At 35.1% G+C, this 24609-nt stretch overlaps 1 protein-coding gene across 2 annotated transcripts; it reads right to left on the bottom strand.

Moving 5' to 3' along the window:
• Positions 1–453: 453 nt before the first annotated feature.
• LOC129002003 (probable ATP-dependent RNA helicase DDX5) lies at positions 454–23406 on the bottom strand. Of its 2 annotated transcripts, none has more exons than XM_054429482.1 (12): positions 23162–23406; positions 13119–13328; positions 10667–10792; positions 9836–9947; positions 9062–9275; positions 8438–8598; positions 7900–8072; positions 6893–7003; positions 6622–6683; positions 6385–6444; positions 5858–6082; positions 454–3725 (listed from the first exon to the last, which is right to left on the bottom strand). In XM_054429482.1, coding segments are annotated over exons 1-12 (1698 nt in total). In that variant the 5' UTR covers positions 23164–23406; the 3' UTR covers positions 454–3483. The 2 variants fall into 2 exon arrangements, with proteins under 2 accessions (XP_054285457.1, XP_054285458.1); XM_054429483.1 differs by lacking the exon at positions 23162–23406 and adding an exon at positions 18643–18660.
• Between the last annotated feature and the right edge of the window lie 1203 nt (positions 23407–24609).

The raw sequence follows: 24609 nt of genomic DNA, 5'->3' as shown, positions 1-24609 counted from the left end.
GACCCTTATCCCACCAAATAAGTTACTCGTGTATTCAAATTTTTAACGAGAAATCCCATCTATTTTACGAGTAAGGTTTGTAAGCACAATGATCTCAAAAACAGATCTAATGATTTCTTCTAAATTGTTAGAATATTATACTAAAAATGAGATTCATGCTAGGCTGTTCTGGAAAAATTAATTTGTAATTTGTTAATCTTAAAATGACTTTTTTAGGCCTTAAGAGTTGCCAGGTAACTGTTATGGTTTTTTGATGAATTAGCAAAGAAAACGTGGAAAACGTAAACAAAATAATTATAACATTATGGTTATAACAAACCATCAACAATATAATAGCAAATTACAAAATACAGTACCTACAAAAGAAAAGTACATTTGGACAAATACCATTGAGCATACATCTTTTTTGGAAAAGGATATGTAGAAAAGTACAATGTTGGTGTGGAAAACATTTTATTAAATGTTCAAATTACAAAATGAAAAAAAAAAAACACCGGTTGATAAGTAAAAGTAAGGCTAATAATATTAAGCTTAAATTAAAGTTACAGTATTTCCATGATTCCTAGTGATATCCAAGTGAGCAGATATTTTTGCAACCTTGTTACTTGGTAAAATTTACTTTTTATTTTGCCACTAAGTTTGACATTGTCTTGGCGAAATTGTAACATCTGATGAATATATTGTTAGTTTATTGTGTGACGGATCAAATATTACACATGTGACTGAAAAGTTAATCATTTACCTACCCAATTGTACTGAATTTAAACTGGGATGCTCCCTTGTTTATAATAGTGAGAGCTTTTTTTACAGGAATAAAAGTAAAGAGTATACAGAGAGTAGTGCAGAGAGAAACAATTCAATTTCTTTACCACATACCCAAACCCCAAAAAACCAACATGTAACTAAGATGTCTCAAATTATTAACAATTTAGAATGGATTGCAAGGTTTATTTATGTCTTAAATTGTTATCAGAAAATTATAGACAAATATTTCAAAGTTCTTTCACATTTATTGCCTTTAAAGATCATTTGAAAAATAAAGAATTGTGTAATATGTTAACAAGTTTATCTTACAGTTTAGAAATTTTGCATGTCTTTTAGACTATTCTGTATCCTTAAAACCATTCATTATCCTACATCACAGTCCTTTAATCAGTTCCTACACATGTTATCACATTTTATAACCATACTATGGGCGTTTTCTACATGAATTCTCCTTCGGCGAGCAAGTTTACCTGCGGTGAAATTGAGCTAATGAGATAAAACGATTCAATATTATGTTGAGTTGTACACACTGTTCCCGAACCTAAGCCTAACTAACTGATGGTCCATTTTTTACAACAGATATTTGTGAGAATGTACATACTTATAGCAACTATAGAAGGTAGTGGTGATATAAGTGATTAATATAATTATTAAACCACTAATAATATATCTACAGTTAAAATATTCAAGGGACTTTCAAAAATATCTATTTTATTGTGTTTTTGTGATTTTTACTGTTTCATCCCCAGCTAAATTTCACCTTGGTTACCTGCACCTGATGTTCATAGCAGTGCTCAAAAAATTCACAGTTATATTAAAGACCCTCCGTAAAAATTAGAAATGTCCAAATGTATCACATTAAAAAATCACATTTTAAAAAGATGACACAAAATATTTGGTATCGCTCAATAACATTTTCTTAAATCTTAAAAATTTAACAGAACTTTCAACAAATTTAGTATATCCAAGGAAGGGTGTTCCATACACCAATAAATCCTGTGAGATACTTTCATTACTTTGAGAAATTTGGATACCTTTCTTAAAAATAATTGAATAGTATTATTAAGTGATATGACAATAAAATTACTTCCTTTACACAGCCTCAGCAATCAATTTTTCTCCCTCTTCTTTACTACAACAGTCTCAATCTAAGGCATTGAGAGTCAGACTATTCATTTCATACAACATTCAGATCTCTCGACTCAACATTTCACAGTCATAGAGCTATTGTTTTACAATTCAAATCTCCTAACAGTAATGGTACATTAATTTTACTTAACTAAGTTTACATATCAGCAGTTGATGTAAATTAATTCTGTTAACAGAACTCAGCTTAATCTGAGATAGTTTAAGTGGACGTCACTATGTGTAATAAACCTTGGCCATTGAAACAACAATTTCCTTTAGTTTCCATTAGGGGTGTGCGAATGAAAGTGGTAGAGTATTTCAGTACTCAACTTAAACTTTTATGAAAATTCATGAGAGTCGAGTTTGCTGGAAGGATTTTTTACTTATTTGTATGACAGAATCAAAGCACGATCTCTACTCTATCGCAAATTAATATATTTTTTGTCATACTAAAATAAACCAGCCGTTTTTAATGCATGTGTTGTGGGTCTGAAGTAGCATTTTTCACTCCCTATCGCTTTTAGCCCCTAGGGAGTAAAAATTAGCTGTTGTCAACTCAGTTGTAAATTTTGATTGCAAACAATTGCATGTATTGAAAGTAGGTATCAATTGATTAATTGAGAAGTACTATAGTCAAATCAGGCATCACTTATTACAAACATTACACTACAATCAGCGGATGTATTAAATCAATAATATAAAATACTGTATTATATTTTAAGGGTGTAGTTTACTACTCAAAGGCTACTGAGGTTTTAGAAGGTGAAAATAACATTAGTGTGGCCTAATTGTAGAGAAAGTTTAAAATAAAGTATTATAGCAGAGCACTGCATTTGTCTAAAAAAACTTGATCCGTAAGTTTTATTTTAGATTTTTATACCATGAAGTGCCTGCCCATTTCATCATTTTGGAAAGCTTTATTTAAATATTTTGAAGCAAGAATGTCACTTCACAATAGAAAAACTCAACTTGACAAAGCTCGATGCTAACAAGTTTTTTGTAAACTCGACTCAACTCATGAAATTCACGACTTGCACACTCCTGATTTTCAGTCATAAATGTAAATAACCATAATAGAGATAAGGAAATTATTGCGATCATGGGAAAAAATAAAAATTAAACCCAGTCTAATAACTATAATACTTAGCACAATACTACTGAGTATGCAATACTCAAACATACTTTGGTTCTTAGATTCTCTCACAAAATAAAAGGAACGTTGTCTCACTATCGCTTGGTGGAAAAAAAACCCAACATAAAACCAAAAACAAATCCAACAAAAAAAACTTTCTCTTATGAAAAATTTGTATTTTTTCATAAAAATTAATTTTAACACTAATACTAACAACAAAATCACATAAAATTTAAATCACAAAACAAAAATTAGAAAACTTAACAGTGCTGTAAACCCTAGGAACATCAAACACTTTTGATGAAAGTCTTAAAAACTCCACCAAAACTTGACCTAAACTTTTCATCACAGAGTGAAATTTCAGTAAACAGAAATACTGAGTGAAGCGATTAGAAAATCACAGACAATCTCTACTTCTTTGGTAAACCAAAAGTTTTAAGTCAAGGCAGAAACAAAGTCTAGTAGGCAGGACCGGAGTATGGTGGTGGTGGGGGAGGTGGTCTGCTGAAGTTGAAGTTGGGATACTGTTGTCTCGGGACGTTGTTGTAACTGTTAAAGTTTCCTCCGCCACCTCCACCGCCTCCAACTCCTCCACGTCCTGGGTTTCCTCTTCCCCTTCCTCCTCGCATATCCCCGCCTTTTCCTCTGTTTCCTTGACCTCTAAACTTATTTCCTCCACCTCCAAACTTATTGGGTAGCCCTAAAAATGGAAGCGCAGATTAAAATAGTATACAGTAAAACAGGTCTTACAAAAGAACTTAACTAATAATATTTTAACCATCGATAACAAATAACGAGTCCAGCCCGTCACCGTATATTGCCACGAATTAGTTGGACTGCTAACCCAGTGGCCCTCAAGTAGTACATCGAATCTAACCTACAGGTGCTAGTGTGACAGGTTGCCGAATGAAACTACAAACTTCGCAACAAATGATTAATTTATTACACAAAGTACTAGCTTGTGAGAAAATACAATTCCGAATTAAGTTAAGTTACAGGTTTACAATGCTAAGATGAAGATTGTCATGATTAATTCCAGTTTAGAAAAACGGGGGAAACATAGCCTCCCGAGTAGGTTATGGGGAAAGGCGGCGCGGAAATTTAGGCGACCAACCGAAGTGAATTTAGAATTTAGACTAACTTCAGCTGAGTGCTCTCCGTCCGTAGCCAAGTTGGCCGTGGAGGGACATTAGCCAATCAATGTTGCGGCTATGCCGCATGACGTCAGTTCAACGTTGGACAGTGCTGCTGCCTAACTATCACTCGGGGTGTTAGACAAACTGTAGTTGCGCAGTTACTGGGTTCAGAGAGAAATTTTTTGAGCAGAGCTCAGCAAATTACAGCCATGCACGTTACACTTCTGGGAACATTGGCCTGGCCTGGCGTTGAGTCATGGTTGATGGAATATTCCATGGTGAGGCAACTAGGCTGACAGAAGTTTGAAGGTTAAAAAAGTTGAATATTAAAGAACCTCTTTTTATATTTGAAATAAAGCAAAGTTTTTGTGACGTATTTACAGGGTTTTTAGAGGGTCTATCTAAAAAAAACCTCCCCAGCTGATATGTAATGGGTCTGAGAATATTTTGGGCCGTCACATTAGTGTTGTCGTTTGCTTATACTGACGAGTGTAGTGTTGCGGTCTTTCTTTCTAGGTATGCGTGGGTTCAAAACCCATAAATGTGCAATCCATATTGAGCCTGCTAATGTGTGGCATAGCTTAAGTGGAGGGCCCACCTTAAATAAACGGTGTCCGGCTTAGGGGGTTTGACACCATTACAGAGTTTGGTAAGAATTGCACACAACACATGATTTTCTTCTTTTTACACTGATGTAGAGGAGGAGAGGATACAGATTTTTCTTCTTAGGCTTTTATTTTGGCTAAATATGGACATAAGTGTCGTATTGAAATAATACAGTAGACCCTCTCTTAGCCGACCTCGCATTAACCAATAACCGGATTATCCGCCCTCAATCGCAAAATTTTCATGCTCGGCAATGGTTGCTTGTATCTTTAATTTCAACAAAAATTTCTGTACTATAATACAATATATTTGGAAAGCATCAATTAATATTACAGTAGGCCTACTTAAGTTATTAAAATAAAAAATTTTTATCGACTCTTGCCTACAACTCTAATTTATTCCAGTGAAAGTATTTAACTTAATATTTAACTGTAATTCCAAATGAATAGCAATAATTTTGTTATGTTTTAAGAGTTTGCCTGTTTTAGCCGACCTTTTGGGCTATCCGACCTAGGTCCGGTCCCGTTAGGGTCAATTAAGAAGGGGTCTAATTATAAAAGACATAAAAGGACATCTTCAGCAGAGTGATTTTTGTGCAATCAAAAAGCTGAATTTTTTATGGCATAACTGATAACCTTACGATTCCTAAGCAAGCACTAATACCAAAAAAACAACAATCTATTCACCAATTATGCGCGTTTGCTTAAGAAATAAAGTTTATTGGTTAAGGGATGTAATATAGAGCACAATGGCCTAGATATTTAAGCTTTTTTTAAGATAACATTATAACAACACAAAATCCCCCAAGGGGTAAAAATCTGTTTTTTAAAAGTTTTATTTACCTTCTGTTATAACATGCTTACCTGAATGGTGAAGAGTTAAATTTGGCTCGAGAAAAACAAAACTTTACACTTAACACTAAATATTAGAACATTTCAATATCACTGACAGCATTTTCAACTAAGGAAGGTAAAAGCTGAAGAGAGAGTTTCTACTGCCAGAGACAGCAAACTATTTTCTCTATTCAGGTAAGCTTGATATCATCACAAACAACAATCTGTAAATTTTAGTTTCTACAACTTCAACTTACCATTTCGAGCCATCGTAGCCATCTCAGCCAACTTGGGGTTGATGGTTTGATTGGCTTCTGTTAACACACTGACCAGGTCCCCGGCATGTCGTGCGTTGCTGGGGGTGAAGAACGCGTACGCTGTGCCTGTCTGGTGTGACCGCCCGGTGCGGCCGATGCGGTGGATATAGTCTTCCGACGACTGCGGATAGTCAAAGTTGATCACAAACTTCACATCTTCCACATCTAATGAAAATACATTACATATTAATAACAAATCTCACGGATCATAAAAAACCAAATAATGTCTTTAAAGTGTAGCTAATAGATGAATCAAAACCTTGAAAAACATAAACACATTGTAATTATATTAAAAATGCATTCGTAATTTTTAATTTTGTGTATGTTTTAGTAAAAAAAAAAAATGTTTTAAATGGTACAACTGTGAAATTTGGTGCGTTTTAACAAATTTTTGTTTAAAAGAGTTCAATATACTTCCTGTTGTTTATCAAGTTGACATAAAATATCTATTTGATGGTCAAACTTACCTAGACCACGGGCAGCAACATCTGTAGCAACCAGAATGGAAGCTCGACCACTTCGGAACTCTGTTAAATAGCAAATTGTTATTATTTGCAAATTTTTAAGAATGCTCATCTAATGCTAACCTTATGTTCCTCAATGGAACTTCTGTAAAACTTTTTTACTATATTTTTGTGAAATTTCTTATGGCTAGCAGCAATTATTATGACTTATTGAGGGATTAAGGGAGAAAAAAAACATACCTTGTAGTACATGATCTCTTTCAGTCTGATTTTTATCTCCATGAATACTTAAGGCTGACCAGCTGAAAAAGAACAAAATTTATCATAAGTAGTAAAAAAATGCCTAAACTATCACGAACAGTTCAAATGTATTTTGACATTATAAATACTGTAAGTATATTTATTTAGCTAAACAACTCAAACGTAGAACGGAGAAAGGAAATGCAGTACTTTTTGCCTGATTACATAAGTACCAATACTGTATACACTAAATGTTCAATCAACACATTACCCATCTCTCCTGATGCATCTGGTAATATCATCCACTTTCCGCTTGGTCTCGACAAATATTATTGTTTTATTCTCCTTTTCAGATCCAATGTCTTGCAACAGGCGTCGTAATCTGAAAATTACTTATTTTAGAATCAAACCATGGACCTTCTAATTGCCAAGCAAATCCTAGAACATTAGCTAAAGAAAAACAAACATAGAAATTTGACTTGGAAAATTAAACCTTTTGCGTAGCTATACATCAGTGGTTTTAGTAAACATTTCTTCTAACGATATGATCCAAACTCTAGTTATAACCTGCACAGAGAAGTAAGATACAGAGGAAACATTCAATGTTACACTTAGGTGGTGTCTATCACCAGCCGCTGGTGTCTAGGGTGAATTCTATTTGTCGTACCTTCTGCTCTCCTTTTCCCCCTTGCCAGCACGTACTACTGCAATGACGCTGTAGGAATACCCTGTGCACTACAACTGCTGTAAAAAATGTTACATGGCCATCACCGTTCGAGCTCTTCCTTGCTCGTTATGAGTACATATCTGTCCCACCATACCAGTGCTAAATGTGCATCTTGCTTCACTGTGCTACCTGGTATAGTATAATTAACAGCCTGAAAACTGACACTGGTTGCAGAATGGTTCTTAGTAAAAGTTCTTTGGCACCCTTTGTCAAATTAAATTTAGGCCTCCACAAACCCTAAACTGAAGGACCATTTTTGAATGGTATAAATTGTTGGATGGTTAGAGTAAAAAAATCAGAAAAGAAACAACTTAATTTACAGTGAGGCAACGGCAATACAGTACTTTACAGTACATACAAGTAACTGAAGATTTATTGAACCATTGACTATCGAGACAGAATAGTCAATGATTGAACTGAAAGACGTCGAAGGGCATTCCGAAGAGTCAGAAACTGGTCATATACGGAAAGTTCTACTGAGCCACAAAACCAGGTATTATCCAGGTAAAAAAAAATCAAGTTTATGGATTAAAAAATTCACAAAAGCTTACTTTTGCTCCTTCTCATGCTCTTGGCAAACGTCTACAATCTGCAGAATGTTGTGGTTGGCAGCCAGAGTGAGGGAGCCGATGTTCAGTTGTATGTAATCCATGAGGAAGTCTTCAGCTAGGGCCTGCACCTCCTTGGGCCAGGTAGCAGACCACATCAGTACCTGTCTGTCAGGCTGTAACATCACAAATCATACATCACTATCTGTTGGAGATAGTTCAAAATATTGCTGAACACATAGCACATATTTCATGATCAAAACGTAAATAGGATAGTAAAAACTGAACATTAACATTTTGCAGGGAAAGGTGTAAAGCACATCATTAGGCCTACATGTGTACAGTACTATCTCTTTCGAGTAATAATAAGATGGATTATATCTGCTGTGTTTAAGAAAATTTCTTAAATACCAAGAAAAGTCAGACAATGAAAATGATACTTTACATAACAAGAGTAAAATATCAGAAAAATGTGAATGGCATATAAAACTATCATCCATTCACATTACATTGAGCATATTCTACACATTAAAGGACTGACCCTTATTTGTCCAATGATTTTCCTGATCTGTGGCTCAAAGCCCATGTCCAACATGCGGTCAGCCTCGTCCAACACCAGGTAAGTGCATCGTCGCAGGTTGGTCTGGCCTCGCTCCAAGAAGTCTATCAGTCGGCCGGGTGTTGCTATCAACACCTCCACTCCTGACAAAACATATTTTTGCATAATGGACAAGTGTAGAATATTGGGACATATAATTGTGAGATACACACAAAAAATACCTTACCCTTCTTATGGGACGTCCAACCTTAAAGGAATTTGCTTTACCTACAAAGCAATCAGAATCCCAGCACTCAACAATATTAATTTCCAACATTCGAATGGAATCAAAACTCAACCTACTTAAGGAAGTTTTAGTTGTTTTTGTAAGTCACTAAAATATCGAAAAAAGGAATTCCTGTGTGTCATCAGGTAAACCAATTTCGGCATGCCAATGGGTCAAGAAAAAAAACCAATCTTGATAATTAGCATTTATGGTATTACCACACTCTCGAACCCCTTCCCTGTCGGATTGTCAAGGTACATACATACGTTGTTCTTATTTTATCAATCAATTTGTGCTTTCAGCTTAAGACATTTAAATTTAAATATTTGCAGACTATTTACCTTGCATTAGGGCGTGTGCCTGAGGCCCCTTGGGAGCCCCGCCATACACCACTGCGTGGCGAGCCCGTCCCGGCGTCGTAGCAGCAAATTCAGCCACCACCTGCTGTATCTGCTGAGCCAGCTCTCTGGTAGGAGCCAACACCAGGGCTATAGGCCCCTCGCCTGGCGACACTCTTGGCTGGTTACTCACATGTACTATGGCTGGCAGGATATACTGCAACGAATACAAAAATATATTTAAAAAAATATTTTGTAGACTGTATTTACATTATAAAAAAAAACTTACACAGAATGAAAAGTGTTTAACAACTGCTGAAAGTTCAAAAGTCTGCAAAGTTATTGACATTCATGAGGATAGTTAACATTTACATATTAACTAATTCACGATTGTTTAATTTTTAAAGCTAAAGAAACAGTCATACGCTTGACCAAAACTTCAAACTAGATTTCAAGAAACTTATTAACTCTTCATAATTTGCTCCTATACAAACACAAAGTATCTTCTTCTACGGTTAACCTAACAGTCTAAAATATAAATTATATGAGCTGAGTATACAAAGATATAGGTAGTAGAAGCGCAAATAAGTAAGTCGGTACGCAACTCCTCCATTCACTATAATGGTAAGACGATCGCGCACCAAGACTCAAATGCGACGTTGCCAGTTTTCGCTCGCCGCAGCCTTGTGTACGAGAGAAGGCTATGGTTAACCACTTAGTGGCACACTAAACTATTCTAATCAGTTTGAGTGACATGTCACTAATGTAGGTACTTACCGCCAAAGTTTTCCCGGAGCCAGTCTTGGCTATCCCCACCATATCACTGCCACTGAGGGCTATAGGCCAGCCTTGTGCCTGGATAGGAGTGGGGGTGGAAAATCCTTGTCTCCTACACAGCAATTGCAATTTCATTTCAAGCAACATAAAAACATAATTACCCTACAACTTTATTCTTTTTAACATTTTTCCTTTAGTTATTTATTATATTCATCATTCACAAAATATACCTTAAATTTAAAACCATTTTATTACAAGAGACGTACCATAAGATTAGTCGGTAAGCACTATAACTTCTGTGAAACTTTTGAAAAATATTTTTGGTTACAAGTACCTAATTTACTTTTCTACTGAGGTGGCTGCTGGGATGCTAAACTGCTGGCTTGGAAAGTAAGAGATCACAGTTATGTCAGTAAGAAAACACAATCCTGTCAAAAATATAGGTCTAAGCTGTTCAGGATTAAATTGTTTCAGGAGTACTGTTTAGATGTTGGAAAGTTGCCTTTACCTTAAAGCTACGTAAGTAAATAAAATATATATATAGGCCTAAGATATTTTAAACTTTATGTTCATCCTAATTTTTTTTTAGAAGCTGCCTAAGGTTTGCTCAATGTGTTTCTAGTTTAACCAAGATCAGGTACCGGTACCTAACTTAAAAAGCTGTGTCAAGAAAAGAATTAACAAAATATTTTATAGTAAAACTTTTTTATGTCAAAAACTAAATAATTATATTACTCGGAGAGCTAAAAAGTAAAATAATGTTTCAAATTGTCCGTAAATCTATAATATAATATTGGAATTTTTTTTTTACTCAATGTTATGCAGGCCCACCTTATACTATCCATCACATAAGGAGGAAAATTTCCTTCTTCAAAATGCTCAATAGGATAAGGAACACTGTTGCCCTTGATGGTCATCTCATTGCGTGATCGGAAAGACATCACATCATTAAATGATCTGAAAAGGGTATACAACAAAATTAATCAATTGCCCAAATAAAAAAAACCCTGAGTTAGAGTGTGCAAAGTCACTTCAAACCCAGTGTTATTATTTCTTGGAGTAAAACACATTACAGTATATTTTTCTGTAATCTTAAAAGCTTAAAATATTGTGACGACAATTTAGTCACAGCTGTGAATCAGCTGCCTTTGATCTTTACTTTGTTTTAATTATGTAACAGCTGTTGCTGGATTGTTAAAATGTTTAGTTTTATTTATGTCATAATTTACCGGAGTTTAAGATTTGTTAGTAGGCCTAAATAAAATGTTCAAAATATGTTCATATAGTGGTGCAATTATTTCATACAGATTAAACATCACTATATATTGGTTACCCTAAACAACGACAACAACAAGAACTACATTCCTTCCTCGATATTATCAATGTCGCTGGTATAAATGGAACCTCAATTGGCGAACCTACAAGAGCAACAAAATAAACTCTCCACCAATGTTCAGCAACGCAACGACTCTGGTATGAAATAATTGCATCACTATATGAACAAATATTTTGAGAACATTTTATTTACATGCGAATCTTTAACTCTGGTACATTATGACTTAACAAAGGAAACTCTTTAACAATCCAGCAAAAGCTATTACATAATAAATATTCAAATAATGTAAAGATAATACCCCCGCTGCAGCAAACCTGCCGACTAAGCGAATTTCCATTTGTCTGAATTGATTTTCAGTTAAATATATTTTAATAACATTAGGTTTAACGAGTACCTAGGTTTGCTGCTACAAGGAAACTAATAAAGTGTGTTTTTGAGTAAAATATTGATAGCTTAGCACAAAATAAATAAATTTGCCAAGTTTGATCAAAATATATTCATAAACAAGCAGTAGGTTTAACGAGTACCTAGGTTTGCTGCTACAAGGAAACTAATAAAGTGTGTTTTTGAGTAAAATATTGATAGCTTAGCACAAAATAAATAAATTTGCCAAGTTTGATCAAAATATATTCATAAACAAGCAAACTACAACATTTGACAATATTCTCCATAAGAATAACATGGGAATTTTAAATTTACAATTTTTTTAATGTTCTCCGTTACTAATAATCGAACAAAAATACTTTTATATACTAAATTATTTGTTTTTTTTAAGCTCTTTAAAAAGGTCTAAAGAGAAATTGGGAAATTTTGTGTTTTGAGGGTCAAAAGTGAGAAAAACCAATTTTTACCCCATAAAACCCCCGTAAAGACCCGTTCCCATGGTCCGATCGTGCTGGTTCGCGAACTCATTCAAGTTTATCCCGCTTTACACCTTTAAACCAAATTTCATCAAAATCGGACAAAAATTACTCAAGTTATCGCGTTCACGGACGTATATAGGCTATATCTATAAGTATAAAAGAGGATGTTTGTATGTTTGTTTGTTTGGCAGTGATAAACTCAGACACCGCTGAACCGATTGCCACGAAACTTGGTACATACGTGTAGAATGTCATAGAATAGGTTTATACACCATCAATTTCGTGATCCATCCAATCGGCTCCGCCCCAGTGGCTCTGGAGTTTCCCATGTTAACCTTATGAGAAATGGAATTAATGAATCTTAACAGCTGTTTCAATTAAACAAGTTGGTTCTGTTCTATGATGTTCAATATAGCATTAAAGTTACAAGGATTACCAACAGGGTGCAGCACTATTATTTCTTTTACATATATGACAACAGCTAATTTGCAAACAAAAGGTGAGTGAGCGTAGCGAACGAACTTCAACCTGGAGGCGAGTTAGCGTAGCGAACGAGCTAACCTGAAGGCAAGTGAGCGTAGCGAACGAGCTAACCTGAAGGCAAGTGAGCGCAGCGAACGAGCTCCAACCTAAAGGTGAGTGAGCGTAGCGAACGAGCTCCAACCTAAAGGTGAGTGAGCGTAGCGAACGAACTTCAACCAGGACGTGATTGAGCCATGCGAAAGAGATCATCTTGAAAATTAAGAAGTTAAACGGGGCAAAGCCCGCGGGATTATAAATAGTCAAAGGCAAGACAACGTCTGCCGGGTTCAGCTAGTATATATATATAAGTCTATATATAGGCCTATATATATATACATATATAAAAATTTGAACGAATAGTGTTTTTGGCCTCTGGGGACATCAAAATGAAAAAGTAAATCGGTCCCGGGTCTAGGTCTTACCTACGGTAATAGCTACTTACTTCCCTATAGGGAAATTCGCTAAAAGGTACTGTAATTGATTCACAGCTGTGGCTAAGTTGACACAAAAATATTTTTTTATATGTCAACTTATATAATTGAATTATGTGTGATGAGCCTACCTGTTAGTGACGTTACTATGAGGTGTGTAGAAATCCTTGCGGAAGGATGGTAAGTTGTCCCACCGAGGAGCTCGGAGCTGACTGCCTGGCTGCTTATTCTTGAAGGAATTGTTGCCAAATGTTCCTCCACGACCACCTCTTGGGCTACCCCTTCCCCTGTCTCTGAAGCCACCTCGGCCCATACCTCTACTGCCTGTTCTGTCTCGGTACCTATAACAAGAGATTGTTTCATTTGAGTTATAACGGCAACTCTTATGTATATACAACTAAGCTGGATGTGTAACTGGTAAAGTACCTATACAAATGTTTACCCACTTATTGGTTAGCTAGAAATCTGAAATTGTTGACAATTACAGGTAGATATCGGTCCTAAACCACCACGAAAATTGCTATAACTGATAAACGGCAAGAGCTAGCAAAGATTTGAAAGAATCTTCATGGTCAGGAAGAAAATCTCACACCTTCACTTTCAAAAATCATCCTACTTCTAAAATTTGTAAATTTTCTTGGTATTTTAACGTAGGCCTACAGTATTTTTAGTTCTAAAAATTACTTTTTAGAATAGCTACACGGGGTTGAAACTGGGGACCATTCTAGGTCTTGGTCTCAAATCACCAGGAAAATTTCCAAAAGTGACATTTTCAAATCTCCAACTCCTAAAAAAAAATGTATATAGGCTAATGGTGGATTTTTTTAAATTATAAAAAAGGTGACTTTCAAAACACCTATTGCGGCTTAACCCCTGGTCTAATCGAGAATGGAGAGCACTTTCCGCGATTACATTTAGACAGGCTAAAACTTTGTATTATAAAGTTTTTTTCCTATCTCAATTGCTTCTCCCTTATATATCGCTCTATACTTCAAATGTTGTGATTTTTCCCAAGAATTTCTTTGTTTAAACGTCTGTTACGGCTTGACCGTCCGTCTGATCGAAAAACAGAGAGGACAGAAGAGGAGTCACTACTTTTAATGATCTACAACTTTGTAGTTTAACATTTTTCCCTATCTTCACTCCTTCACCCCCAAATTTAGGCTTAAACTGGAAATATGTCGTGTTTCAAAAGTGGGGGGATGATTTAAAATAAAATCAAAAGTCCTAATTTTGAATATTCCCTTATTTAAAAGTACACAAACGTAAGACTATATGACATTATAGAAATGTTTTGTACAGGCCCTACTACTTTTTAAAGTGCACATTTTGTTCTATTACGTCTTTCACCTATCTTGACTCCAACCCCCTTCATAAAACCCCATTTTGATTGTTGTATCTTTGGACTTAGGGGATATACCCACAAACATTAGAGCTAGAAATTAGAAATCTTGTAGAGGGATGGTGATCTTCAGTACCTTAAAGAGTTTAAGAATCACCATTTTCCCAACTAAACTCCCTCCATGAGTTAAAAATAGATCAACCCTTTAACCCTTAGAGGTCAAATTTTTTCCCCATTCTTCGGAGAGTATAGTTTACTATTCGAGCAGTTGGGAAAATGGTGCCCGGCGACCTATAATCGCCATTTGACCGCAAAGGGTTAATCTTATGGTGAATAAGCGTTCGGAGAATAAAATGCTGTTTCAAGCATATTAAGGTCTTGGTAAACATAACTTGGTCATGTCCGTAAATGATAAAAAAAAATTAAATAGAGACCAATCCCATCTTAAGCCCCCCCCCCTACAAAATCCCTCCTTTAGAAAATTGATGTTTAACTTTTTCTAGATTTTCTAGTTATTTTGAATTTTTGTTGGTTTGATTGTCTGAATTTAATTTTTAAATTACAACCATTTTGAAATACAGTACCCGTGTATATGTTAATCCCTAATATTTTAACCCCCCTCACTCTAGTGGAAATGAAACAAGTGGCAATAAAAATATAATTTCTAATATGTGTATGTGTGTTAGTTGTATGTGTAATATCTTTTCTTGTTTTCATCACAACACCAGCGTGGTGTGTTCTTCCTACCAATGATGTCAACCCACACCCTCGAAGGGGACCTAAGATAATTAAAGATATAACCTCCACCTAACTCCTTGGAAGGCTTTAACTTTATTGCTATAATTATTGAGCTAAAGGAAGTTTTGGAATTAATGACTCAGTGAATTTCAATCATTAGAGCACCAACCACTCATTGGGACTCTAACATGTTCAGACTTGTTTGCTATCCCCCACAAACAACCTCCCTGTGAAATAATTTGGAACTGCAGTTATCGATGATATTTAACACATAATAAAAATTCCACAACAACATCCTGTCCCCCATGACCATTTCTCATCATGGCTACAATTAAAAGGGGGCCTGGGGCGAGCACAAGGCGAATTAAAAGATTACTTCCATCCAGACTTTTTTGCACCATGCGGCAGTCTTCTACTGAGGAAATCTCGGTTAAGATATTTAGATCGTCGGAAAACAGTAGAGCATTGGTTTCCACAGCGTCTACCAGATCATTAATGAAGATGTTAAGTAGCCATGGGCCTAATATGGAGCCCTGAGGGACGCCAGAAGATTGAGCAAATTGTCCAAATTTTGTAGCCAATTTTGACTACCAGGGAGCAATTGGACAAGTAATCCAGGAAAGCAGGGGGTCCGTAAATCTGTACACTCTTAATTTGGACACTAAGATGTTATGATAATTTTTTTCAAATGCTTATTTAAGTTTGTCAGGTTAAGTGTAAGAGGATGAATGCAGTGCTCGATTTGGGGGGAATGCGGTGGAATGGAGTTCCTTTACCTTTCTTTCAGAAAGATAAAAAAAATATTGGCATAAATAGGTTTAGTATACATAAATAGGTTCTAATCACATTAAATAGGTTACAGTCCCGGCACCTCATTTTTTACAAATCGAGCACTGGATGAATGATTCTTGAAAAATGGTATCTAAGTCTATCAGTAACAATGTTTTCAAATATTTTTCCAACAGCGGATAGGGTAGTGATTGGGCAGTAATTTTTTAAATCATTCGGGTCTCCTTTTTTGGGATTGGTATTATCATAGACAATACCCCCGCCGCAGCAAACCTGCAGACTAAGCGAATTTCAACTTGTCTGGTTACATTTTTACTAAAATATTACCATATAATAAAACATAAGTTATATATTTCCAGTTCAAATAACATTAGATTTAACGAGTGCTTAGGTTTGCTGCTACAGGGAAGGTAAAAAGTGTTTTTTGACAATATGTCAATAGTATAGGATGAAATAAATAAATTTGCCAAATTTTATCAACATTATATCCATAAACAAGTAAATTACAACAGTTTTCATTTTCTCCATAAGAATAACATGGGAATTTTAAATTACACTTTCTTTGAATTTTCTCCATGACCGTTAGGCATACAACAGCGCTTCAATATACTAAATTATTTCTTTTTTTAAGCTCTACAAAATGGTTGAGAAAGAAAATACAAAATCTTTTGTTTTTAGGTTAAAAAAATGGGAAAACCCCATTTTTACCCCATAAAACCCTGTTCCCATGGTCCGATTATGCTGGTTCGCGAACTCATTCGAATAAACGTAGGTTTACACGTTTGTACCAAATTGTCATCAAAATCGGATTATTTTTGCTCGAGTTATCGCGCTAACGGACACATATATAAATATATATATATGAATTTGAACGGATGGTGTTTTTGGCCTCTGGGGACCTCAAAACGAAAAAGTAAATCGGTCCCGGGTCTAGGTCTTACCATGAGACCTACGGTAATAGCTTATTCCCTATATGGGAAATTCGCTAAAAAGAATTAAATATAGACCGACAGCAGTGCTGCGGTTAGCATATGTTCTGGCATCCACCTAGAGTTTTGTGTAGTTACGGCGCACACCGCTGCAGCATCTGCTGGTAGCAAACGGCAAGGAGACGACGACGGCAGCGAATCGAACACCGAGTACGCTCTAGCAGCATATCCTGGAACCTTCCTCTGACAGTCTATATTTATTAATGGCTGTTAGAAGTTGGCCGTCATAGAATAAGAAACTATTTCGTCTCCATGTACATATAGCTGCCAATATTATATAACGAACGACTGCAGTATGTCTATACCGTTTGCGTGATTGTCTGTTGTGTGTGTTGTGTGCATTGTGTGTGACAACGAAAGAAAATTGGAATGCTCACACTGCCTCACCCTGTACAACAAAAGAACACATCATTAACTGCGTGTCAAAAATTGAAAAAGAGCTGTTTAAACAGTTATGACGTTAACTGTGTAGACCCTAAGCGGTAGAAACATTCAGTAAATCAAATAGGTACTCAAACCACCTAGGCTAATCAACACAACAACAATAATCTAGGCTTAGTTAATTTTTGTTATTTTATAGTGGTGGTCTCTCGTTTGTAAATATATATTCCCAAGTGATTTTTGAACGCATTTGTCCGCCATTTTGGATTTTGGTGCCGTGTATGGAAATTGTTAAGAATTCAAAAGGGCTCCTAGGCTAAAATTAATAAGTAATACCCTAAGGCACCTTCATGCCAAATTTGGTGCTTTTATCCGCCAGGTACCTATTCTTAAAGTAAAGCAACCTCACTATAAAATAGGCTAAATAGCCTACATTGGGATTTTGATGGCCTGTGGGGCAACGGAATCGGTGAAAGGGGGCGTCTACACAAACAATAGGCCTACCTACTTCATTTTGACAAACCGTTTGTAAAAATCCGTCCATTAGGCTATAAACGGAGAAGTTTAGTGTTTCGTAGAAATCGCCTTCACCTATTATACAGGCTAAGGATTAAGTAGCCTACAGGTAAATAACTTTATATGTAGGTATTGACCCATCTGGATGACGTACCTATAGGCCTAGGCTAAGTTAAGGGAATATGTTAGCCTACGTAAAATCTAATATCGGGCAAATGGGAATTGGGTACAGTTTCTTAACTAGGCTACGCTAATCGATTAAAACTATCAATTCGATTAGTAAACCTTAGGCCTAAGTTTAATTAGGTTTTTTTCATTAGGCTATTAGCAGTGTTGGGAAGTAGCGCGCTACAAGTAGCGACGCTACAGTAGCGCGCTACTTTTTTTGTAGCGTTAGCTGTAGCTACGCTACTTTTAAGATTTTGTAGCTTTAGCTGTAGCTAGCTACATTTTTAAAGTAGTTGTAGCGGAATTTTAGCTACTTTTCTCGCTACATTAACTTGTTTGAGATAGTGATTTTTATCATAACCTCAACCATACTTGAAACAACCTCTTTTAAACTGAGATAAAAACAAAATAGGCCTACTTTATTGGCTTCAAACAGCTGGTTGCAGCCGTTTCATTCCCTATTACAACACAACGTTGTGTGGACATAGAGGCCATTAAATGAGTGTTATCCACATTTTTGGCTCTCATTTCCTTAATTTACTACTCTATGATTACTGTCAGATAAAATAAAATCGCTAGATGCAGACGACGTTTAAACGGTACCGGTGACAAGAGAAGCTATTGAATGCTTGCAAGTGATTGACAGGACAGGGGAATTAGTAATCAATTTAGTTTCTTTACAGTATTATATTGATAATGTTTCAACTTGGGGTTTAATGGAAACCAACACACCTTGAAATAATTAGAAAGCTGGTCTATCAACCTTTGCTTCAGCTGTTGATTGTGGTTTATCATCACAAGTCCTTCCTTGGTTAGATTAGATTACGAGGATTTTTCAAAGGTTTACTAAATTAACAAAGAGGAAATTACCTGATGAGATTTAAGATATGCCTAGACTACATGATAATTGTAATGAGAAAATCTCCCTCCATATAACATGAAACTTACATTGAAAAAATAGCATAGTTTGCTCCTGCTAACAGCTCTTGTACTTGTATAGGACTGAGGCTATGGTTTAAGACGAATACCAAGTTCCAAGTTCAATTTTTATGAATATATCTGTTTAGTCCTTGCAAGAACAAGCCTACTATAGCCAACTTGTTACATAGCCAAGTAGGCCTACATGTTATTTTTACTTTACAAATTTCAACATGTTTAAAATAAAAGCCGATTTCAGGATAAGCTGCTGAATACTGTTTTCTCTACCAACTAGGTTGAAGCACAATTTGCCCTATGCATAATGACAATAAAGGACGATTTCTTGACATTGAAAAGTGTTATTCGTAGAACAAGTAATTTATCACTTTAAAAGTTATAGCAATGTCGTTTTTAACATTAAAAGTAAAGAAAGGCAATAAACTCCAATTTCAGTAGGCTAGGCTCTGTAACACAAACAAGTATTTTTAAATAATCTTTTTACAGTTTTATTGGTCTTAATTGTTGATATAAAACATCTATAAATGAATCTATATTAGATTAATAAAATGAGCTTTTAAAATATAGTTTGGTTGTATGTCCTTTGATCTTAATGAAATCTACATTTTAAGATGCTTAAAAATAATGCAATATTTAAAAATAAGTACTAAATATGATAGGACACCCAACTATTTGGTTCTGTTGTTGTAATGTTAGGTTTATAATGCCAATAAATTAAATACAATCTAGGAATAATTTGTTTTCCAAGTAATGTTAGATACAATACTGACATTTTTTAATGTTTGTTCAATAAAAATGTAGTTGCAATTAATTTTACATTTACCCAATGTGCGTGGAATAAAAAGTAACGTCTTTTGGAAAAGTAGCTAAAATTGTAGCTGTAGCTACATTTCATTGTAGCTGTAGTTGTAGCTAGCTACTTTTTCGGAACTGTATCTGTAGCTGTAGCTAAGCTACTTTTTTGGAAATGTAGCAGTAGTTGTAGCTAGCTACTTTTTAAAAGTAGCTTCCCCAACACTGGCTATTAGCATGTTTGGTTAGTTAGGTTGGGTTGGTTAGTTAGGACAGTTACATTTTATAATTGATATAGTTACAAATTTTGATTAGGATTAATCGACATTTTCAATCGATAGTTTCAATTGATATTAAGTTTAGCGTAGGTAGCCCAATTAACTTAAGGGGGTGGTGGGGGAGAAGTGTATTATTCTCCATGACATAGTGTTTAACTTAATACCTGTAAATAGGCCTAGGGCCTGGCCTATTATTGATTATAATCAGAAATAGTTTTTTAGCACACAAGATATTTTTGATGCCGTAAAACGGGGTGACTTGAGCCCAAAACGCAAGAAAAAGTTTTGAATTTTCGTTTCAGAAAACCTAAATGATTTATCAAAAGGTTTTATATATCAATTTGAAGGTTACCTAATTAGCTTTCACCACAAACGATTCCAATTATTTTAACTGTCCATTTTAATAATTATAAAAAATAATAATGTTAACACGTCCGAATCTGAATTTCATTACTTTGAAAAAAGGTCATCGACACAATGGGTATTTGCACTTAAATGAAAATAAAACTATTTTTCCCCATTTCATTATTTCCTTGAAATCACAAACATGTTAAAGCATGTTTGATTATGTAATGGTTTAAGTCAGTATGACCTGGGTTTACCTTATCATGACCAAGTTTGGCAGATTTTGGGGTGACTTGAGCCCACCTGTTTTTAAGTGGTAACGACATAGGTACCGGTACTGGTAATGCAGGGGAAGACTTTAAAATTAGTACAATGACCATGAGTGGTCCTAGTAATTATTGGAAATGGCCAGAAAAGGTAGATGAGTGCTGTTACAGCAAAGCAGAAGTTAAAGGAAAAATAGCAGCCCCCACACCCATTACCGCCAGAGGATCTTTTGCCGTTCCAGAAGTGGAAAAGTGCCGGTTAATGACAAAGACATAAAGTAGAACAAGTGCTTTTACTAGTGTAAATAGTGTGTAGATAAAAAACAATTTGTTATTTTTACATTTAGTTAGTCTATTAATGACTGTCAAAATGTCTATTGTGAAGTTTTCTAAATCGGTTCGGATTAACTAGAACGAGATATTGGCAACATTTCATTTACAGAAAAAAATACTTTTTTATATTTTCAAAAATTGCTGGTGGACTTTTTCTGATTAATCATATTCAGATCTCCAATATTTGGTAAGTAAAATTTGTTTAAATGTTTCTGTAAGTTTTTTAAAAATTTATTACAGTTTCGACGAAAACTTTGTGTTTTGTTTTACACTTACCGTCATTAAACCTAAAAAACAGGAATTTTTAATCCAAAAAAATACCAAAATAGTCAGCTATATATGTGGGTTCAAGTCACCTCATGGGTCAGTGCAGTGGGTCTAGTGCATTAGAATAGCATTGAAATATATCAGCTGGGTTCAAGTCACCCCGACCAACGAGGTGACTTGAGCCCACCCATATTTTTTTTTTTTAATAGTTTTTTTGTAGTTTTAATAGTTAAGTTAATAGTTACACTAACTTTAAAAAAATCTTATTCCACACATTTGTAGAATAGACCAAGACTAAGTTTACTGTAAAAGATTTATAAAAAAATACTTAATGGGTTTACTTTAATGAACAAGCAAAGTTCAAAAGTGGGCTCAAGTCACCCCGTTTTACGGTGCCTATAAACAAATAGGGGTAAATATGAACTTTCTGGACTTTTCTTTATAACGTTTTTAAATTATTCCTACGATCTCAATAAACAAGAAAATACCTTTGAAACATTTTTTTAAGGCGCGGAAACCACTACAAATTACAAAAATATACGGAACTATATTTTCAATGCGCGGAGCAGCACATCGCTAGCTGAGGAAAGAGGAGCGGAGTGATACTACTGACTGGATAGGCCTACTACTTTTCCTAGAATGGTTTGGTTACCAGCTGACCATTGATTGTTAATTGATTATGTTAATAAGATTAAATATTGATTGTTTATTTTATGGTGATTTTGAATAACATTAAAATAAAATGATGTTTTTCTGTCATAATTTCAATAAAATAAGTTAAATAAGTTTGTTGAATCTTGAATCTTTTTTTGTTTGTTACACATTACCAGCTTGGTGCTCGTTGGATTGTAGGTTATAGTACAGAATAATAAACTATTTATTTATAAAAACAACACAGATGCATGTTTCATAATAAACTAAGTTACACATTACAAGTTGTAACTTGAAGATTTGTATTGAATGATCAGCTAATTTACTAACAATACTAGTTTGTAATTTATAAATAAACAAGCCACTGAATAGACTTGCCTTAACAGAATAGTTTCATTTATTACCTCAACCTCATTGATCTCTCAGAATAACACGTACCTTTACATATTTAGTCCGATTGTTACGTTTATTGTTGAGTGTTAATAGTGTAAATAGATTAACACGATGGATTTGTGCGGTTCTTGTGATATTTCTTTAACAACAGCCATAGAGTGGTCCGATGATCGTATTATTGACTTTTTAATAAGCCACAAGATCATTAAATCTTCCATTGAGTGTGACAACTGTCATTCGGCCGTTGAGCTAAACCGCGACACATTGACCTTCCGTTGCCAAAAGAAGGTATCGGTTCGGCGTCAGGCCAAGAAGTGTTGCAACTTTAAGAAATCGGCGAGGGAAGGTTCATTCATTGAGAAGTCCCACTATCCACCTAAGACTTACTTCCGTCTCGTTGCATTTTTGTTACATTTGAAACCACCTCGCCACGATCTGATAAAGAGAGAATTCGGTGTTTCCGACCACTTCGCGGTAGACTGGTACTCGTTCTGCCGCGAAGTGTTCATATTTTATGTACTGAACCATAATTGTAGAGTTGGCGGACCCGGTGAATGTGTGGAAATAGACGAGGCAAAGTAGTTCCGTATATTTTTGCAATTTGCAGTGGTTTCCGCGCCTTAAAAAAATGTTTCAAAGGTTTTTTCTTGTTTATTAAGATCGTAGAAATGGTTTAAAAACGTTATAAAGAAATGTCCAGAAAGTTCAGAAATACCCAAATGGGTTTTATTTTAGTAAAACAACATAAGATTGTATTAACTTAGTGCATAGACTAGGCCTAAGTTAGAGCCAATGATTAGGCCTAGGTCTAGGACCTTCCCCTATGAATAGTTACTGATTTAGGTATTATAATATTCAGACTAAGTTAGTGTGTCGTGTTTAATGTAATGTTGCTAGAGTAGGAAAGCAATTGTTTGATTTAATAAATAAAAACAAAAAAAAATGTAATAAAACTAGTACAAAAATAAAGTTAAAAGTTATACATCTTACATATTTGCTGGACTCTCCTGGCCTAGGGTAACACGAACAAGTTTGACTCCTCTCCTCTCTTGCCGGTTCACGATTTAAGAGTTGGTTAAAATAACTGTTAGTATGACCAATACGCAACTATTTAATAGACATAATAAGACTATGGTTTTATCGACTAGGCCTACAAGATAAAATCTAAAATGGTGTGTAAAATATAAAATAGGTTTCGATTTTCTGCTGCAAGTTGCAAGTGCAAGTGAAATTAATTTTGCACAGCCACAGACAGACAGACTAGACAGAGTCAGTCAGTCAGACTCTAGACAACAAACCCAGAAAGAAAAGAAAAAGAACCATTTCTCATTTCTGGATTTCTGTCCAGTTCTGTCCGTTCTGTCGGGTCTCTCGCTCAGTGGGTCTGACCATGTCTGACTTACGGGAGGTATAAATGAGACATATTAGTTAAAAATTCCCGCGTGAACAGCGCTGTAGTAGGGAGCCTTTGACTTGGCTATAATGAAGGTTTACTAATCGAAAAAATTGTTCTGTTCATAAAATAAAATTAAAAATGCCTCAGATTCAATTTTAATTTTTTTAGATTATAAAATTAAACTGTCATAACCTAACTAAACTAACCAATCTTGCTGATAATGAAAAAAAAGTTAGACAAAAAGCTAGTGCTACTGGTGGAATTCGAACCTGGTAACTTCAGCTTCATTGGCCGGCACGCTGCCCATTGGACCACCGAGGCCAATGGCTCCACATTGTATTGTTGCGGTAATGGTGTTCCCTCGGTGAAAGGCAAATACATAGGTGTGCTATTCCTGTCATATGCTGACGTCACTCAGATTGCAAACATTTTACCACCTAGAAAAATTATAAAAACAATAACAATCAAATCAAAACAAATATATACAAATATGGCAATACATCAGCTGATTTTATGTTTGCAATCCGAGTGACGTTAGCAAATGACGGGAAGAGCTGCACACCTATGTATTTTCCTTCCACCATGGTGTTCCCTCAGCTAATCGTATTAACAGTATAATCAGAAGCCCACAGCTGTCACCGTAGGCTCATCTATATGTCCCTTGAGTAAACACCATTTATGTCTTTGATTTTTTTATTATGTATGTAGAGTAACTACTAAAATAGTTGTTATTATGATATGGTTTAAGACTTGGAAAAACCATTTCTGGAACAAGAAATTTCGTTAAATTTAAAATTTAGAAATCTTTCTTGGCTATTAAATAAAAATTCAAAATTAACAACAGAAAATAAGCTGATTTAGGCCTATACAAAATTATTCTAAAACCAGTGTGGACGTATACCAACTGTCAACTGTGGGGGACATTCAGTGTATAAAATCTGAACGTCATCCAAAGATTAAAATCTTAAGCTTTAAGGCATATTTTTCAGACGCAATGGTTCATAGGTTCATTATAACGAAGTGCTTCACAGAGACAGTCGAA

This window comes from Macrosteles quadrilineatus, unplaced genomic scaffold (genome assembly GCF_028750875.1).
Source record: "Macrosteles quadrilineatus isolate MER2022 unplaced genomic scaffold, UCM_ALF_1.0 Scaffold_9__3_contigs__length_116548681, whole genome shotgun sequence".
In the NCBI taxonomy this organism is placed as follows: Eukaryota; Metazoa; Arthropoda; class Insecta; order Hemiptera; family Cicadellidae; genus Macrosteles; species Macrosteles quadrilineatus.
Note: the sequence above shows the minus strand (reverse complement) of the source record. Positions and strands in the feature narration are given on the sequence as shown.

Bases quoted from the DNA above. Each gene is read 5' to 3' on its own strand.
- LOC129002003 (XM_054429482.1), bottom strand. The intron at 8,073-8,437 runs GTCAGTCCTTTA...GTGATGTTACAG, and splicing joins AAATCATTGGACAAATAAGG to CCTGACAGACAGGTACTGAT. The intron at 6,445-6,621 runs GTATGTTTTTTT...GCTATTTAACAG, and splicing joins AAGAGATCATGTACTACAAG to AGTTCCGAAGTGGTCGAGCT.